Source organism: Apodemus sylvaticus, chromosome 16 (genome assembly GCF_947179515.1).
Source record: "Apodemus sylvaticus chromosome 16, mApoSyl1.1, whole genome shotgun sequence".
Classification (NCBI taxonomy): Eukaryota; Metazoa; Chordata; class Mammalia; order Rodentia; family Muridae; genus Apodemus; species Apodemus sylvaticus.
Genome location: NC_067487.1, coordinates 31,374,844 through 31,391,271, shown reverse-complemented (window position 1 = coordinate 31,391,271; position 16,428 = coordinate 31,374,844). Strand labels below are relative to the sequence as shown.

General features: G+C 42.3%; 1 protein-coding gene across 4 annotated transcripts in view; it reads right to left on the bottom strand.

The window, feature by feature from the left end:
- Positions 1 to 318: 318 nt before the first annotated feature.
- The window catches only part of Npr3 (natriuretic peptide receptor 3), a 71,316-nt gene continuing 55,206 nt past the window's right edge, over positions 319 to 16,428 (bottom strand). For 3 of the 4 annotated variants that reach the window (XM_052160097.1, XM_052160096.1, XM_052160094.1), the window contains exons 5-8: positions 8,827 to 8,921; positions 6,664 to 6,799; positions 4,899 to 4,986; positions 319 to 3,912 (exon numbers count right to left, since the gene is read on the bottom strand). In XM_052160097.1, coding sequence (XP_052016057.1) covers positions 3,801 to 3,912; positions 4,899 to 4,986; positions 6,664 to 6,799; positions 8,827 to 8,921 — 431 coding nt within the window. In that variant the 3' untranslated portion in view covers positions 319 to 3,800. The remainder of the gene's footprint in view (positions 3,913 to 4,898; positions 4,987 to 6,663; positions 6,800 to 8,826; positions 8,922 to 16,428) is intronic. The other variant, XM_052160095.1, reaches the window with a different exon arrangement.

Here is a 16,428-nt window from a genome sequence, read left to right as displayed (position 1 = left end):
AGATGGGTCCCTCCAATGCTGCTGACTCATTCTTTCTACTTCTATGCTGCCCCTAAAGCATCCTGTGTTTCTAGACAATTTCCATTTTTTCCCACTGAATGAGAAATTCAACTCATTACCAGCTTTCTTCTGAAGTCCTGAATCACAGGGTGTACACAAATAGGTAGAGGGCCAAATTTCAATTGGCCTTTGTAGTTGTACCCATTAGGGATCTGAGCTCTTTGTGTCCTAACAAACATAGGCCCTAGTATTTTCCAATTTATAGATACTGGTGTGTTTGTGTGTGTGTGTGTGTGTGTGTGTGTGTGTGTGTGTGTGTGTGCATGTGTGTGTGTGTGTGTGTGTCTCACATCTAAAAAACCTGCACAAGGTAGCTCTGTTTCAAGAAAGCAATGGCACCACTAGAAACAACTTCTGAAACCACTCTCTGAGATATAAGAGGCCCTCCCTGTTCACTTTGCACTGCCTGTCTTAGACCCCTACAATCAGTCCCAACCAGAAGAAAAGAGGTAAGTTAGGGACACAGAAGGTGGAAGTGCCTTCAGCAAAGGCACAGGATGCTGGTGAGCAGCTGGGGAGGGGGGAGGGATTTGGCATTCTAAAGCTTTCCATTCAAGAGGAAGCGGGGGTGGGACATGTGCTCTCATTCCATAGGATTCTCCCTCTCCTGCATGAATTCTGAAATGTAAACAACTATTTCAAGACATGTGGAATTCTGTCTGTGGTTCAGGAAAAGATACGCTGATGCTTCTTCAAAACCATTCATGTTGATGGATTTCATGTGAAACCTCTATTTGTGTTGGGAATAGATACTACTCTCTACCCAGAAAGTTTTGTTTCTGAGTTCAGCTTCTCTCCCAAATCTAAGACAATAATATCGGCTATAAAACTTGTGTTTATTTCCATCACTATAAGTATACACTTAATTTAGCTTGCATATGAGCATATATTTGACCAGATATGAAAAATACTAATAAAATACCCCACCCTTGGGCACCTTGATCTTTATATTTAAGAGTAAAAACTTATAGAATGGCTTAAGAACTAAAGTTCCTTTTTGTTTATTACATAATAGTTGACTACTGGCAGATTATGAATGGCTAATTGTCAGACTTGTTGTTTAGCAGTTAGGAATTTAAGTTCTACGATACAATATCAAGAGTTCTCAAGCCAGGGCCGCCATGGAATAGAAGACATCTGTACTCTCAGTGAAGGTTTCCCAACTTAGTGGTGTTTTCAAAACTTAATGATGTTTTGGCAATTCACATGGAGACTTATTCTTTCTGAGACAAGAACTAAGTGTATAACTACAGCTGACCTAAAACTCCCTATGGAGACCATCCTGGCCCTAAACTCACAGATATCCCCCTGCTTCTGCCTCCCAAGTGCTGGGATTGAAGACATGGGTCACCTTGCCTGGCTGTGTAAAGATATTCAAGAAAAACAAACTATACAGCAGACATGTAAATGAGAAATCAACCTTAATATTAGAATGGCTTTAAAATTGTAAGAAGTAACTCCAGGGACCTCATGACTCGCCCTGCCTATGTTTTAAAGGCCAGCTCCCTTCTCATCGTTACCATCTAATCTCGGAATATGCTATTACCCTTGGAACAATTCCTCTAGATGGAGCAGAAATAAAAACAATACTGTTGCAACTATGCTGCCATTTATGGGCAACTATATAAATTCAAGAAAGGATTAGACATAATATTTATGCCCAAAGGATATAGCCAGGTAGAGAACTTTCCCCACCACCACCCTCCTGTAATTAACACACAGGTTCAAAAAATAAACATTAGAACATGAGTATCTCTGAAACACGGGGGAAAAAACATCATTGAAAATATAAGAGAGAACCAAACAGCCCTCTGGCTCTGAGAACTGGGGTGGTTGCCATCCGCCCAGCTGTCTTCATTATGTGAGTCCTTGACCATCAGCCGCTGCAGTCCTGAGTTGTGCTCTACACGTTCACCTCCTGGAGTAGCATTTTGAAGTTTACCTTTCTGGCCTACTTTTTCTGCTCTTTTTTGAAGTCAGCACTTTCCCCTCAACATCCCCCCCCCCAACACAGGCAGAAGAACCACAATGTACCTCCTTCCGTTGTTCAACAGTTAATTCATTTTATCATGTGCATTCTGTTTCCTGAGCAGTAAAGAAGTTTGCCCCACAGAGAAGTTTGCCCATTCACTTTGGCGCAGCTGAGAGAATGAGACGACACTCCTTCCTGGGAAAGCCTCAATGGAACAGTTTCCAGAGCTTGCAGCACCTGCCCGGTTTCCTCTACAGTTAGCCTGAATGGAAATGACCTTCAAGGAATTATTTAATTTCTCCCCTTTAGACTGGGTTTCGGATGCTCAAAATGTCACCAAGAAAGGCATAATTACAAGGTGGCTTGTCCTCTCCTCCAATGATAAAACAGGAACCCGAATTTAAACCTCGGCGTGCAGAACTGAGTTCAAAACAGATACCCAGCAAAGGCTGGCTCAGTCTTGGCCACGCTGCCCTTTTTTGTCCTAGCCCAATGTCCAAGAGAAGCATCATTTGTGGTGGCTGCAAAACTCTATGAGGTTAAAGGGACACAGTAGATATCAACATTCCCTTTTTTAAAGTCACCACCTCAAATTTTGATAAACTGCGTGCAGTTTTTTAAAATGTATCATCACTGTGTCTTGCTGTTAAATTCGCACTGTCTGCTTGTTCTTGAGGGAAAGGGGTTGCATTTCTTTATAGACTCTACTTAAGTCTACCGGTTTTGAAGGGCATAATTTGACCATAGTTAGAAAGGATGGAGTCCTCCAATAACATACATTTAAAACAGTCGATAATGGACGACGGCTTAACATCAACATATTCCTTCAGAGCTCGTAGGCTGAACAGACTTGAGCAATCGTCAGTCAGAGCAGCAGTTAGTATTAGCCACAGCCAAGGAACAGAGGACAGCAGAGAAAAAGAGAACCATGCCTCCCTCACCACAGATTTGTCACACACCTCCTCCATGCTCTTAAAATATAAGTGAAATTTAATCTTCAAAATGAAAAAATAGACACATTTCTAATACCAAAATATAAGATTAAAATACTTAAAAATAAAATGTTAGTGTGAAGTAGGGCTTTTTTTTTTACATCATAAAAGAAACATCTTAGACTCATCTTTCTTATATAAATCCTCCTTGTTCCCTAATATTTACAGTTTTCCAGAGTAGCTCTGATGAGACGCTGAAAGAGACGGCGAGGATCCTTTCTTGAGATGTGAAGTCGGACCTAAATGTGTGTGTTGGATCCAGCCCTCGTCAACCACAAACCTGTCCCCCAGTTCCAGAGAGAGGGACACTGCATCCCCAGCCTGGAGATTTCTTTCATTCCATTGTCCTCTTATTGGGTGTTAAATTCTTTCCAAGAATATTCTAGTTGTAAAAATTGTTTTATTCTAGCTACAAAACATTTCATTTCAGAAAAACCACATTTTTTTTATAACCTCGTGTGATGTGCCCCCAAAGCAATCAAGAAATGGAGGCAGCAGCCTTTCAAGACATAAATCTACTCCAATGCTCCTCCAGCAGCCAGGACACTTAACAGGATTATGTTACATCATTATATCTGTTTGCCATGAGATGAGAGGCCAGAAGGCAGATAGTGATTAATAATCATTCCTGAGCTTCTAAAGAAAATTTTAAATGAAATGACTACTGTTTAAAAGAATGAATTTTCCAAGAACGCCCTTTCTGTTCCATTGATGTCTGTCCTTCCATCCATCTCTTTAAGGGATCTCAAGCAGACAAAGCAAGAGGGGCATTTCCTTTAAGCCACCGAAAAATGCGATCTGATGGAATCTTCCCGTAACTCTCGATGTTTCCCGATGTTGCTTTCCTCTTGCTGATTTCGCCTCTCAATAGTTATTCTGTATTTCTTCCTGGGTAAAAGCAAAACAAATGTAATAATAAAACCTCATTTGACTATAAAATACTATGGTTCCTCTTACAAAGAGTGCCCTCCAGGGACATCTGGGTTAGGGTTGATAAATGACAAGTGACACAATATGAAACCCTGGTCAGAGATTAAAGTCATGTGCCCTAAGGCATCATGTCCTTATTCAGGGAGGAAAATTGGCAAGCTTTCTGAAATGCCACAGAACAAGCCTTCCCCTTCTTCCCTGGGAGCCTTATCTATTCTGCCCTCGAAGCTCTGCTCGACTCCCAGGATATGCCCCCTGATAAAGATCAGACTAAACGTCCTGTGACCAAAGGAACAGGAACGCGATTGTTCCCACAAAGAGCCACATACACCCAGACTTACATCTCCATGCAAAAATGAAGAAACATTACAAATAAACCATGATGATTTACAATGACCCATGAATTCAGCCACTGAAGATTACAAAAAGATGGGCCACCGTCACTGCGGCAAATGACTGAAATCTTGAACCCATGTGCAGATTATAAGTTTATGAGTCTTGATGTTGAGCCACAATAACGGCTAAACACAAGACTTCTCCAAACACAGAACACACTGCAGCCTGGGACCACGGAGCACTGGAAGCTCCTTCTAGCCTTTCAAGTGAACACGGGCACTTGTTTCTAGATCAAAGAAAGACTGAGGATCTGAGGTTCATTCTTTGTCCAGATTTCCTCTTCATGTTTGTGCTTGATAGGTAGAAGGAATGCTCATAAATGGATCAATGATCCAGAGATCCCAGTTGCTTTCTAGCAAGGACCATAGGAATCAAGGACTCACTACCTGGCAAACCCAAGATGGAGCCAAAGAACGGCTTTGATAATTTAACCACCAACCTTCTAGTTTAAAAGAAGGGTGTGGGCAAATCACAGGGAGCATTATGCAAAGACAGGAGACAAAGGCAAAAGAGGCAGAGTGAATATTCACTCCATCGATGGTCCCTACCTGAAAAAGTAGAAGGCCATTAGCAAACCGGCACCTAGAAGGGCCCCCACAACGATTCCTGTCACCGCCGATTCTTCTAGGCCACCTGCTTGAAAGGAAACATCAATAATAAGAGTTCATTTTGAGAAATAAGTAAAAATTCTTTGATTTTTGTCCATCTCCAAGTTGAAACTAATTTTCCTTTCTTTGTAATATATGTATATATAATATATTATAACATATTATATATTATTTACATATTGTATATAATATGATATATAACATGTAATATAAAATATATATGTATAATGTTCTGAAAACCTTTTCTCAGATAAATGCACTGTGACATGAAAGTGAACAGAACAAGGTCAAAACAAGTTTAAAGATGGACCTGAGACAAACACTGGTCATCCTAGCACTTGGGAAGATGAGGCAGAAGGCTCTCAATTTTGAGGCCGGCCTGAACCGCATAGCATGATCTGTGACAGGGAAGAAGGATGGAGAGAACAAAGGGGAGGGAAGAAAAAGAGAGTTAGAGAAAATAATAGATGGAGAAAGATAGATTCAAGATGGATTTGATGAAAGCTGCAAACTGAAGATCTCGCACACACCATCCTGGTTTTGAGTTTAAAGTTGAGGATGTGTGCATGGACAAAGGAACTTGCCCAGCACTTCTGTGTTTCACAGGTGGGTGGTGACACTTCAAAGTGCTAGAAAGTTCGGGGGAGATTGCATTGGGTCAGAATTCTGTTTTTAGATGTTCTCTCACCAAAGCCATAGTTCCATCCCAAAATGTCCTATATAGCTTTGTGAAAATGTAAACCATTTGAATTAAATCTTTCTCAGTAGGATCTCAAGTTCTCAAAAAAAAAAAAAAAAAATCAACAGCTACTTTCCTTGCAGGGTTTAGAATCAGCCTGTAGTACATGGACTTCTTGGTTCCTCAGATCAAAGCTGGGTACAATTCCTTTACATTTGGAAAATATGAGACTTGGTGGGTTGAAGGGAGACTCCTAGAGTCCCCAAACTGACAAGAAGGAAAGTGAGATTTGGAATCGCCTGGCGACTATGCAGTCAACACACTCACTTTCTCCTTAATTCTTTCCTATAATTATTTTCACACGGATATAAATTCCTCATCATTCAAAGATGGTCCTGAGTCATAATTACCATTCATATATTCACTTAAAATCACTAACTGGCCTGAAAGATGGACATCACTTGTTCTTACTCATAATTACAAAGACCCCCAAGACAATCCATCTCCCAAATAGTCTCTATTGCTGTGCTATTCATAAGAAGACACACTCGCTTCTCTATGCGCACCCAGAAACTGACCGTAAATAATACATTCAGGACTTATTTACCGCTTTGGAAGTTGTCAAGCATTTAAGAGCATTATCTGCCCCATCCTGAGGATGTGGAGGTCAACTCTGAACTTTGAAACCAATAATAAAATTTCTTACGAAAAATGAACAAAGAACAGCTAATGACATTTTTAGTTTTCCTAAAAGTGGAAACCTCTAACAACTAAGAGACTGGAGTGAGAGATATAAATCCAGGCAGGGTACCCTACCATTTGGAAGAAAAGAATAAAGGAAAGAAATATGGAAGCTTCTCGTCAAGGAGGAGGATCAGCCATTTGTGAGTTGTTTCCATGGCTTTGAAGACATCAGAAAAATGCATGGCAGCTTTTGGAACACGAGTTCTTGACAGAAGCATGTTCCAGACTCACATGACCCTGGGACTGAAGAGGAAGGACAGTAAATTAAGTCTCTGAACTTACATGATTTGCAAGGAGAACTGTTGGCGTGCTCCACAAGTCTGGTTTCATCTATTCTCAGTTTCAAAGGGCCCCAAGGGTATTTGACATTCGATCGCATTTTGAACCGGCCTTCCTTTCCAAAGTAATCACCAATGACCTACAGAAAGACAAAAGTCAGACGGGCGAAAGGCGAGGCCAAAGGCACCTGTTCCCAAAGGAGGCACAAAGCTCAGAGCCTTGCGGGCACTCTCCAAAACACATGGCCTGATTTACACAGGCTGCCTCTGCACATCACCACCTTCAGGAATTGACAGCAAGAACTTCAGAAAAGCATGAGAAATGGGAAGAGTGCTCCCCTGCACTGGCTGGCTTTGCGTGCACTTGATCTGCACTGGCTGGCTTTGCGTGCACTTGATCTGCACTGGCTGGCTATGTATATGTATATGTATATGTATATGTATATGTATATGTATATATATATATATATATATATATATATATATATATAGAGAGAGAGAGAGAGAGAGAGAGAGAGAGAGAGAGAGAGAGAGTGACAGCAAGATAACTTAGAAGATAAAGGCCTTTGCCTTAAGACCTAAGTTTGATCCCCAGGACCCACACGTTGGAAAGAGATAACTGACTCCTACAAATTGGTGCCTAACCTACACCTGCACACACACAAATAGATGCATACATATAGATACATAAATAAATGCAATTTTTAAAAAATTAGAATACCACTGAGGAACTCTCTGACCCTCCTTGGTTAGTGCCGTTCGTTTCTTTAGAGGACACATTCATCTCTGATAAATTTACTTCTTGTGCTCTGCCATTTTCCCGCTGAACTCTGTTTCACCTGTCACCTTAGACCCCTGGGAAATCATCACTCAGTCATGATGGAATTGCAGGGTCCCGCTCCAGTTACATACTAGTAGATGAGTCACATGAGCTGATCTGGCAGTACTTTCTCCCCCACAGGTTTTAAGGATTCTCCTCTTTTGTCTGGGCATGAGCTTGGGGCTCCTGGGTGACCTGTGACATTTCTCCTCCCTTCCAACTGAGCCAAAGCAGGCCCTCACACTCTTTATCTTGTCGTGGTCAAAACAATCCTAGGTCCTCCTGAAATCCGCTGTGTGCTGAGCAAATCCCAAGTGCACTGTGACCTCACAATGAGATGAGATGGATTGTCACTTCCCATCTTCTCCAGAGAAGGAAGATGGACTACAGACGAGACCCAGGACTCGGGGGAGGGGGAAGATATGAAATCATTCAGTGAACATGGCAAGAGAACCCCTATTCTGTCACCCAAGGCTAGGGGTACACCTACAGAGAGGAAAACAGCAAGTCCGTCCCAGGAAACAGGGCAATCATTGTTATCTGTCGAATAATACATTTTTCAGTAAAAAACACTGAATATGTATTTAATTCGTATTTCTTTCTCTCTGTTTGTCAATTAGAGGTCATGTATTACTTTTCTCGATGTCTTTGTGTATGGTTCTAATGATGTCATGAGACCAGTGAGGAAAATATTGCAATTCCCAGGTCATAGCTGAAGAAATTGAAGCAGGGGCTGGAGCGATGGCTCAGTGGGTAAGAGCACTGACTGCTCTTCCAGAGGTCCTGAGTTCAATTCCCAGCAACCACATGGTGGCCCACAACCATCTGTAATGGGGATCTGATGCCTTCTTCTGGTGTGTCTGAAGACAGCTATAATTGTACTCATATACATCAAATAAATAAATGAATAAATAAATCTTTTAAAAAAGAAAGAAAAGATAAGAAATTGAAGCAGAAAGCCCATGCCCCCAGTGACTGTTACAGGCTCATCTTCCATACATGACAGACTTCTCTGTCCTGAGACTCCACCATATTTTGAAATAGTAACACACCTGAAAATCTGTAACAACTAGAAAAAGAAATTCAGAAATGCAAGAGGCAAGTAAGTTGCACTTCCTCTGTCCATGGATGCCCTTATTAAACAGGACTGAGGAGAGACTCCTGACCACCTGAAAGGTAGGATTTCTCTACCAAAAACACACATGGTTCTATGACCCTTCAACCAACCGTGAGCTTTCACTACAAGGAAAGGCTCGTTTTTTATTTGAAACATGCTTTGGGCACCACGACAAATATACCCTCAGAGTCCCCACTTGCAAGAGTCACCAAAGCAAAGCCTTCTCTCACCTCTTGGGTGCCTGCCTCTATGTCAGTCATGGCGACCACAGAGAAGTCCCCATACCGATCCCCATTGGCATCTATGGACACCTGCCCGGCGATACCTACAGGAGAGGTAAAGAATTCTGAGTTAGAGACTTACAGGGCCTCTGCCTGCCAAGAAAACGAATTAATGGGATTTTTTAAAAAAGCAAATTCATGCCACAGGGAATCACATCAGACTGGGAGCATTTTTGTTGGCATTTGGAAAGACATTGTAATTTCATCTGTTTCTGCATTCCTAAATTCTTAACATTTCTCCATTTAAAAAAGAAAAGAAAAAGAAATAAATGATCTTTGGGGAATACTTTTTTTAAAAAAAAAAAATACAAATTAAGGCCAATGCCGAAGCAATGTGTTCATTCTAGAGTTTTGATTTTCCCCCCTAAGAAGTAGCAGAGAAGTAAAGATGTCTTATCACACGTAGGTTAATGTGATCATTGGACAGCTCTCATAAAGAAAATCAGTCTGTCTTTTTGGGTCTGAGTTACCTCACTCAGGATGATATTTTCTAGTTCCATCCATTTGCCTGCAAAACTCAGGTTGTCCTCATTCTTAATAGCTTAGTATTCCATTTTTGAAAATGAATCACATTTTCTGTATCCACTCTTCTGTCGTGGGACATCTGGGTTGTTTCCAACTTCTGGCTATCACAAACAAGGCTGCTATGAACATAATAGAACGTGTGCCCCTGTGGCATGGTGGGGCATCTTTGGGGTATATTCCCAAGGCTGGATCTTCAGGTAGATCTATTTCCAATTGTCTGAAGAACCTCCAGATTGATTTCCAGAGTGGTTGTACCAGTTTGCAATCCCACCAGCAATGGTATGTATTCACTAATAAGTAGATATTAGCCAAAAAAAGTGCCAAATACCCAGGATACATCCCATAGAACTCAAAAAGTTCAACAAGCTGAAGATCCCAAGTGAGGATGCCTCAGTCCCGCTTGGGAGGGAGAAGAAAGCAACTGCAAGGGGGGAGGGACCTTGGAGGGAAAGGGGATGAAGGAGGGTGGAGAGGGGAACATGACTGGCTTTTGGGTAGGGGAAAGGGACCCCTGAGGGTCAGCAGAAAGAATGGAAACATGCAACCTCAGGAGGTAGGAGGTTGGGGGAACCCTCCAGAATGTACCAGAGACCTGGGAGGTGAGAGACTCTCAGGGCTCAAAGAGAGGGACCTTAGATGAAATGCCCTACACTGGGGAAAGGGAACTTATAGAGCCAACCTCCAGCAGAAAGACAGGGCACCAATTGAGGGATGGAGTTGTCATGCCACAGTCAAAACTCTGACCCATAATTGTTCCTGTCTGAAAGAACTGAAGGAATGGAAATGGAGAGGATCCTGAGAAAGTCCAGCGACAGGCCCAAAGTGGGATCCAGCTCAAGGGGAGATCCCAAGGCCTGACACTGTTACTGAGCCTATGGAGCGCCCACACAAAGGGACCTATTGTGACTGCCCTCCGAAAGACCCAACAAGCAGCTGAAAGAGTCAGAGGCAGATATTTGCACCCAATCAATGGACAGAAGCTGCTGACCCCTGTGGCTGAATTAGGTGAAAGCTAGAAGAAGCTGAGGAGGAGGGCGACCCTGTAGGAGGACCAGCAATCTCAATTAACCTGGACCCCCGAGATCTCTCAAACACTGGACCACCAACCAGGCAGGATACAGCAGCTGTTACGAGGCCCCCAACACATATACAGCAGAGGAGTGCCAGGACTGGGTTTAGTCAGAGAAGATGAACCTAACCCTCAAAAGACTGGAGGCCCCAGAGAGTTTAGAAGTCTGGTGGGGTGGGAGTTGGGGATGGGAACAGCCTCATGGAGACAGGGGGTAGGAGGAGGAGGTATGGGATGTGGTATGGGAGTATACTGGGAGGGGAATAAAATCTGGAGTTATAAATAAATAAATAAATAAATAAATAAATAAATAAATAAATAAATAAATAAAAATAAGGAAATCAGTCTGGCCCAGGAGTCAGTGAGTGATCATCACACAGACTGCATCAGCACACGGGGAAGCTGGAGGCCTGGTTGTTGAGTGTCTGGAGCATTGCCTAATGTGTATTCAATCATTGGTTTTCCAAACATTATCCAAAAGATTCCTGAGAGCTGAGTTAGCATTGCAGCAGAGGTTAAGGTAGAGCAAGTAGATTCTTTGCTCAATGAGAGGTCTAGACTGAGCATTCAGTCCCGTGAAGGAGAGGCCAGTGAAGTGAGTTAAGGTGCTTGCCACCAAACTGGGCAGAGGTTTGATCTCTGGGACCCACATGGTAGGAGGAACAAACTGAGTCCCATGAGTTGCTCTCTGGCAACCACAGTGTGGCACACACACAAACACACACACACACACACATTAAGGTATTAGTCCCCTGAGCCTCTCTACAACAGGCATAAACAGGATCATGTTCCTTCCAAGAGGATGCAGAGATACTTGCATGAGATATAACACTCGAGGCATCTGCACCTGATACTTAAGCAAAGCCAGCTGTTTTCTTCGCCCAGTGCCCCTCTGCTATTATTGTTCCTACAGGTTGGGTATCCTTTAGCCGAAGTACTTGGGGCCAGAAGTGTTTCAGATTTCAGATGTTTTCAATTGTTTGAATGTTTGCACACACATAACGAGACATCTTGGGGGTAGGATCCAAGTCTACACACTACAAAGTTTTGTTTTGTATAACACTTGCACACATAGCCAGAAGGTAATCTTAATACAATATTTTAAAGAATTGTTTTGCTTGAAACAAACACTCATTATGAGAAAGTTTCCATGGGACACTTAAGGGATTTTGAACTTGGGGTTTGGGAGAATGGAATTTTAAAGTTACCATTATCATTACTGTGCTTTCACTGTCCCAGAAGGCACTTGCTCATGCCCACCCACTCCAGACCGCTCAGCACATCAAGGTGGAGTTCAGTAAAAGAGCAAGAACTATAAAATCCCTATGAAAGTACACAGGAGGAAACCTATGATTCAAACCACTATCAAAAAGTGTTAGTAACTGACCTGGTTTACTTTACAAAGACCCTGAGGCAAGAAAAGTACCCGAGAACTGGGAAGTTTCTTTTTTTTTTTTTAATTCGATATATTTTTTATTTACATTTCAAATGATTTCCCCTTTTCTAGCCTCCCACTCCCCGAAAGTCCCGCAAGCCCCCTTCTCTCTCCCTGTCCTCCCACCCACCCCTTCCCACTTCCCCGTTCTGGTTTTGCCGAATACTGCTTCACTGAGTCTTTCCAGAACAAGGGGCCACTCCTCCTTTCTTCTTGTACCTCATTTGATGTGTGGATTATGTTTTGGGAAGTTTCTAACGAAGGGTGTCTGCGTTTATAACCTGAGCCAGTGAGACATGAAACTGGAGCAAATCAGCACAGAGGAGCACAGAAGACCCACCCACCTTGTCCAGCAATGATGGACGCTCACAGCAGCCAATCGCCAAAAGGCCACCAGAGAGCAATGGTTGATAATAAATAGTCTGTTGTTTCGTCTTTGTTCACTAAGCAGCAGGATGCGTGCACCAGCCCCATTCTCATTAACAACGGCCGTTTATTTTCTTTGTGGGAGAATTCTGTGTTGTTCTTCATTGGTGCTTCCATTGATTTGGTTCTCTCCAGAAGTAATGACTGCCCCAGTAAAAAATGTCCACTGAGCAGCATCCCAGGGGAAAGTTCCATCTTCTTGTGTGGTTTGGAGAGGCAGTCTTCTGGGTTTACTGTCCTTTGGGCTGTGGTTTGAAGGTCCACTGATTTTTCCAGACTTTGGGTTGCTTTTCTGGAAACAGAATGGAGGATACCACTCGTCTACATTTTTTGTCTTCTTAATACAGGCAGGTTGCAAAGGATGCACCTATTACCATATTGTATAAAACTTCAAATTATATACATATAGTTTGTACATACATATGTGAATATACACGTATAGATATAGATACAGATATAGATATAGAATTTCTTCTCCAAATATCGTGGCTATCCAAGATCCCTTGTCATTCTCTTCAGAGGTTTTGGGAAGGTGTGTCCTGATGAGTGTGTTGTGGAGTATTTTATAAGGATGAAGTGACCCTAGTATTCCAAGACCTCATTACACCTCTAAGTTACTGCAATCCTGCCAGGAAATAGGGTGAGAACTCTTGGGGTGACTGCTTTGCAAAGTGAGACTTCACCTGAGAGGATCAGGCAGAAAGTGTGGTTGTCAAGCTGAGAGCAGAATTTTCCTGTATATCAGCAATGATTCTTTCTACCCCAGTTTGTTTGCCTAGAGTGGAGCTTGTGTCCTGTGCCACAGTCCTGTTTACTTTATTCCCCTGACCTCTCACACAGAGGAAACATGGCTTCTTCTTGGACCATTTATTGAAGGTCTTCGGAGTTGATCATAGGTTTCATGGCAATAAAATCCAATTTCGTCAAATAACATCCAGGGTATTTTTTTTCTCCTGACAACTTAATGGTCACTTACAGCAACCACTAAAATTAAAATTGTATTTAATGTTAGGAAGGTTTGAGTTTTTCTTCACACATCTACCTTAGAATTTGTTGAGGGGCTACCTTCAAATGCATTATTGTTTAGCAAATCAAACAGACTCCAAACCATTCAAATCCAAACTTACCTTGGCATCAATCTTTACATTTTGGACACATAAGGTAATAGTTTTAAACTCAACTATAAAATTATTTATACCCTTGGTGCATACTGACTATGTAGACCTGGCCCAAAAATGGAAATATCAAGATGGCGTAAGAGAAAATTTAGTGCAAGTCTTGGCTCTAAACGAAACTGTATCCCAGCCATTGTGGGCACCTGCCCTTCTCTCAACAAGCTCCTTCACTGGTGCCTTTCAGCATCCCCAACTCTGGCTCCTGTCCCGCTGTCAGAAGACCAAGAACAAATGACCACACCATGCAGTGAGTAATAGCTAAGAATGGGATGTGCCTGACCAAGGTTGTGTCCCCACACACCAGTTTCTCGGTGTATTGTGCACAACTTCTGGGAAACTTGACTTTGTCCTAATATGCCCCCTGAATTACCCTATTTGCTTCCTGCCCCTCAGCTGAAGCAGGAAGAGGCAAAACAAGTTCATCCAGGACGTTTACTCGCCCTCCCCCCCCCCAAGCAACTACTTGTCTAAAATGAAAGCTGTCACTCTTGTCCAGAGTAAAACATGGTGTTCACTGAGAATACCATAGAACGTTAGCAGTGGCTACCATAGCTACTGCCCTTCCCTTGAATCTCTGTGGAAGAGCTGAGGCCATAGATCATAGAGGGGACCATCCTGCACGCCTCTCTCAAATGCACACCTGGCTTTGTTCTTGTCATTGAATTTTTCACTTCTCAACAGAAAGTTTCACAAATAAGTTTAAGCATACCCCAGCCCTCTAAAGGGCTCACAGGATGAGTTGACACAGCGCAGAACTGAAAAGATGCTTTTCAGTTAACTTCCTTTTCAGTCTCTTACAGAGCAACCAGGGTACTAAAGGATGCACGTCCCTGCCTCCTGTTTCCCCAGTCTGCACTCTGTGTTAAGGGTTCCCAGAAGATGCTTGCCAGCAAACTACAGGTTATGTGCCACAGAGCAGCCATAAGGCATACCATCTCTGGAGACTAAAGAGGCTTTCTATTTCAGCAGGATTTCCAAGTCCATGAGTCTGGTCCCATTGCATCTCGAACCCTGGATCCTATGACACTGTCCCATAGACACATAGTCACATAAACCTCCCAGCTCCACAGTTGACAACCTCCTGCCACATGCACTCAGACTACAATGAAATTGCTGCCCCCTCTGCAGCATGGTGTCCTAAACAAAATGGCATCTGTCACCTTCGGGTCTCACTCTGCTGCCATGTTTAGAGACCTTTCCTTGACCACTCTAAGCCAGCAACCCTGTCCCATCCCCTTCTATATATCTCTACTCCACTTTTATTTTGTCATCCCTGGAACGGGCTGTGTGTTTATTGCCTTTTCCCCACACACACATGTGCATGAGAGAAATTGATTGTGGGCAACATCTTTACCTCCGTGCTTCATCCCCTGTTCCTTGAACAGTGCCTGCTACATCATAGACGCATGTTGAATGGATTGGGTGAATGAACATAAAGTTGATGCCTGCTCTAGGAACCAGCTCAGGCCAGTTTGGAGTGTTGGTGAGGTAAATCTTATATACATTATTAACAAAAATATAGATTAGCAGAGTTTTCTGTAAGGTGTTCAGCAAATAGTCAACCCTGAAAACATACTTACAAGTAACATTTGATTGACTGCAGGCTATATTTAGGAATATATAAATATATGTACATATATGTATATAGATTCATACATATATGCATGCAATAACTAGTGAAAAGGAGGCATGAATATAAAGAAGAACAGGAAGGGTATATATGAGGGTTTGGAGGGAGGAATAAAAAAGAAGAGATGTAATTATAACCTCAAATATTTCTAAATTTAAAAAAGAAGCCATCTTGGTGATAAATGAGTCAACAAAGTCAATCAAAAAAATAAGAAGTTTGGCAATATTCACTGTACTTTATAAAGCACCAACATATATTGAGACCCAAAATCTTTCACATTAGGAATGTTCTCTGTGAGAAATATTCACAAAACTTTGACAAGGCGTGCACTGGCCCATGTCACCATATTGCAGAATGACTGTAACCAAATGAAGTATCTTCCAGCCAATGATAGATTAGAAGCTGGAGCTGGGGGGACCTGTAATCCACGTGCTCTGGAGGCAGAGGCAGGAGGAATAGTTCATGCTTAAGGCCAGCCCGGTCTATATAAGCAAGTTCCAGGTCAGCTAGGGCTATATAGTAAGACCCTGTCTCAAAACAAATAAACACAAAGAATCACGGAAATTATTACATAACCATATTAGATCTATGAGTATCTGTATGAATGTTTTTGACAAACAAAAAAAAAAGTGCAGAATAATTAAACGTCAATGGAGAGAGATGTTGACCATGAGACCCACTTTATAAAATTTTATGGGATGTATAAGGGTGCTGCCTCTGGAGTCATCTAGGAAGAGGTTGTTATTAGAGATTGCACTGGGGAAAGGAGACAGGGGAGGGAAGCAAAGCTTTCACTTTTGATTTTGGACATTTGTATTCTGGTTAAATTTCCTAGCCAAGTGTAGTCTCATTTCTAAACGTCAACCTAGGTTGTTGGAATGATGACATGGTGTGCTTTTTGTTTCTGTTATACTTACAGTTTTCTATTTTTTTTTTTAAGCAGCAAGTAATAGTCACTGTCTTGAAAGTAAAATAAAAGCTGAGGATAGGGACCTGCTAGGCAGCTCTCAGCTAAGTAAGCTCTTCTGCATCCCACTAAAGCCAACATGGGCTGATCATGGCAATGTACACCTAGGTTAACACGCCTCTAAGCCCCGATCATGGCAATGTACACCTAGGTTAACACGCCTCTAAGTCCAACTGCAGATCTTTCACACTGATGGTTCTGAAGTGAATGACACTTAAATTAAATGTGATTTTTATGTACACAGGGTTAGGTAGATGGCTCTATGGGTAAAGTGCTTACTGTGTAGGCATGAGGACCTGAGTTTGGACTCTCAGCCCCATGTAA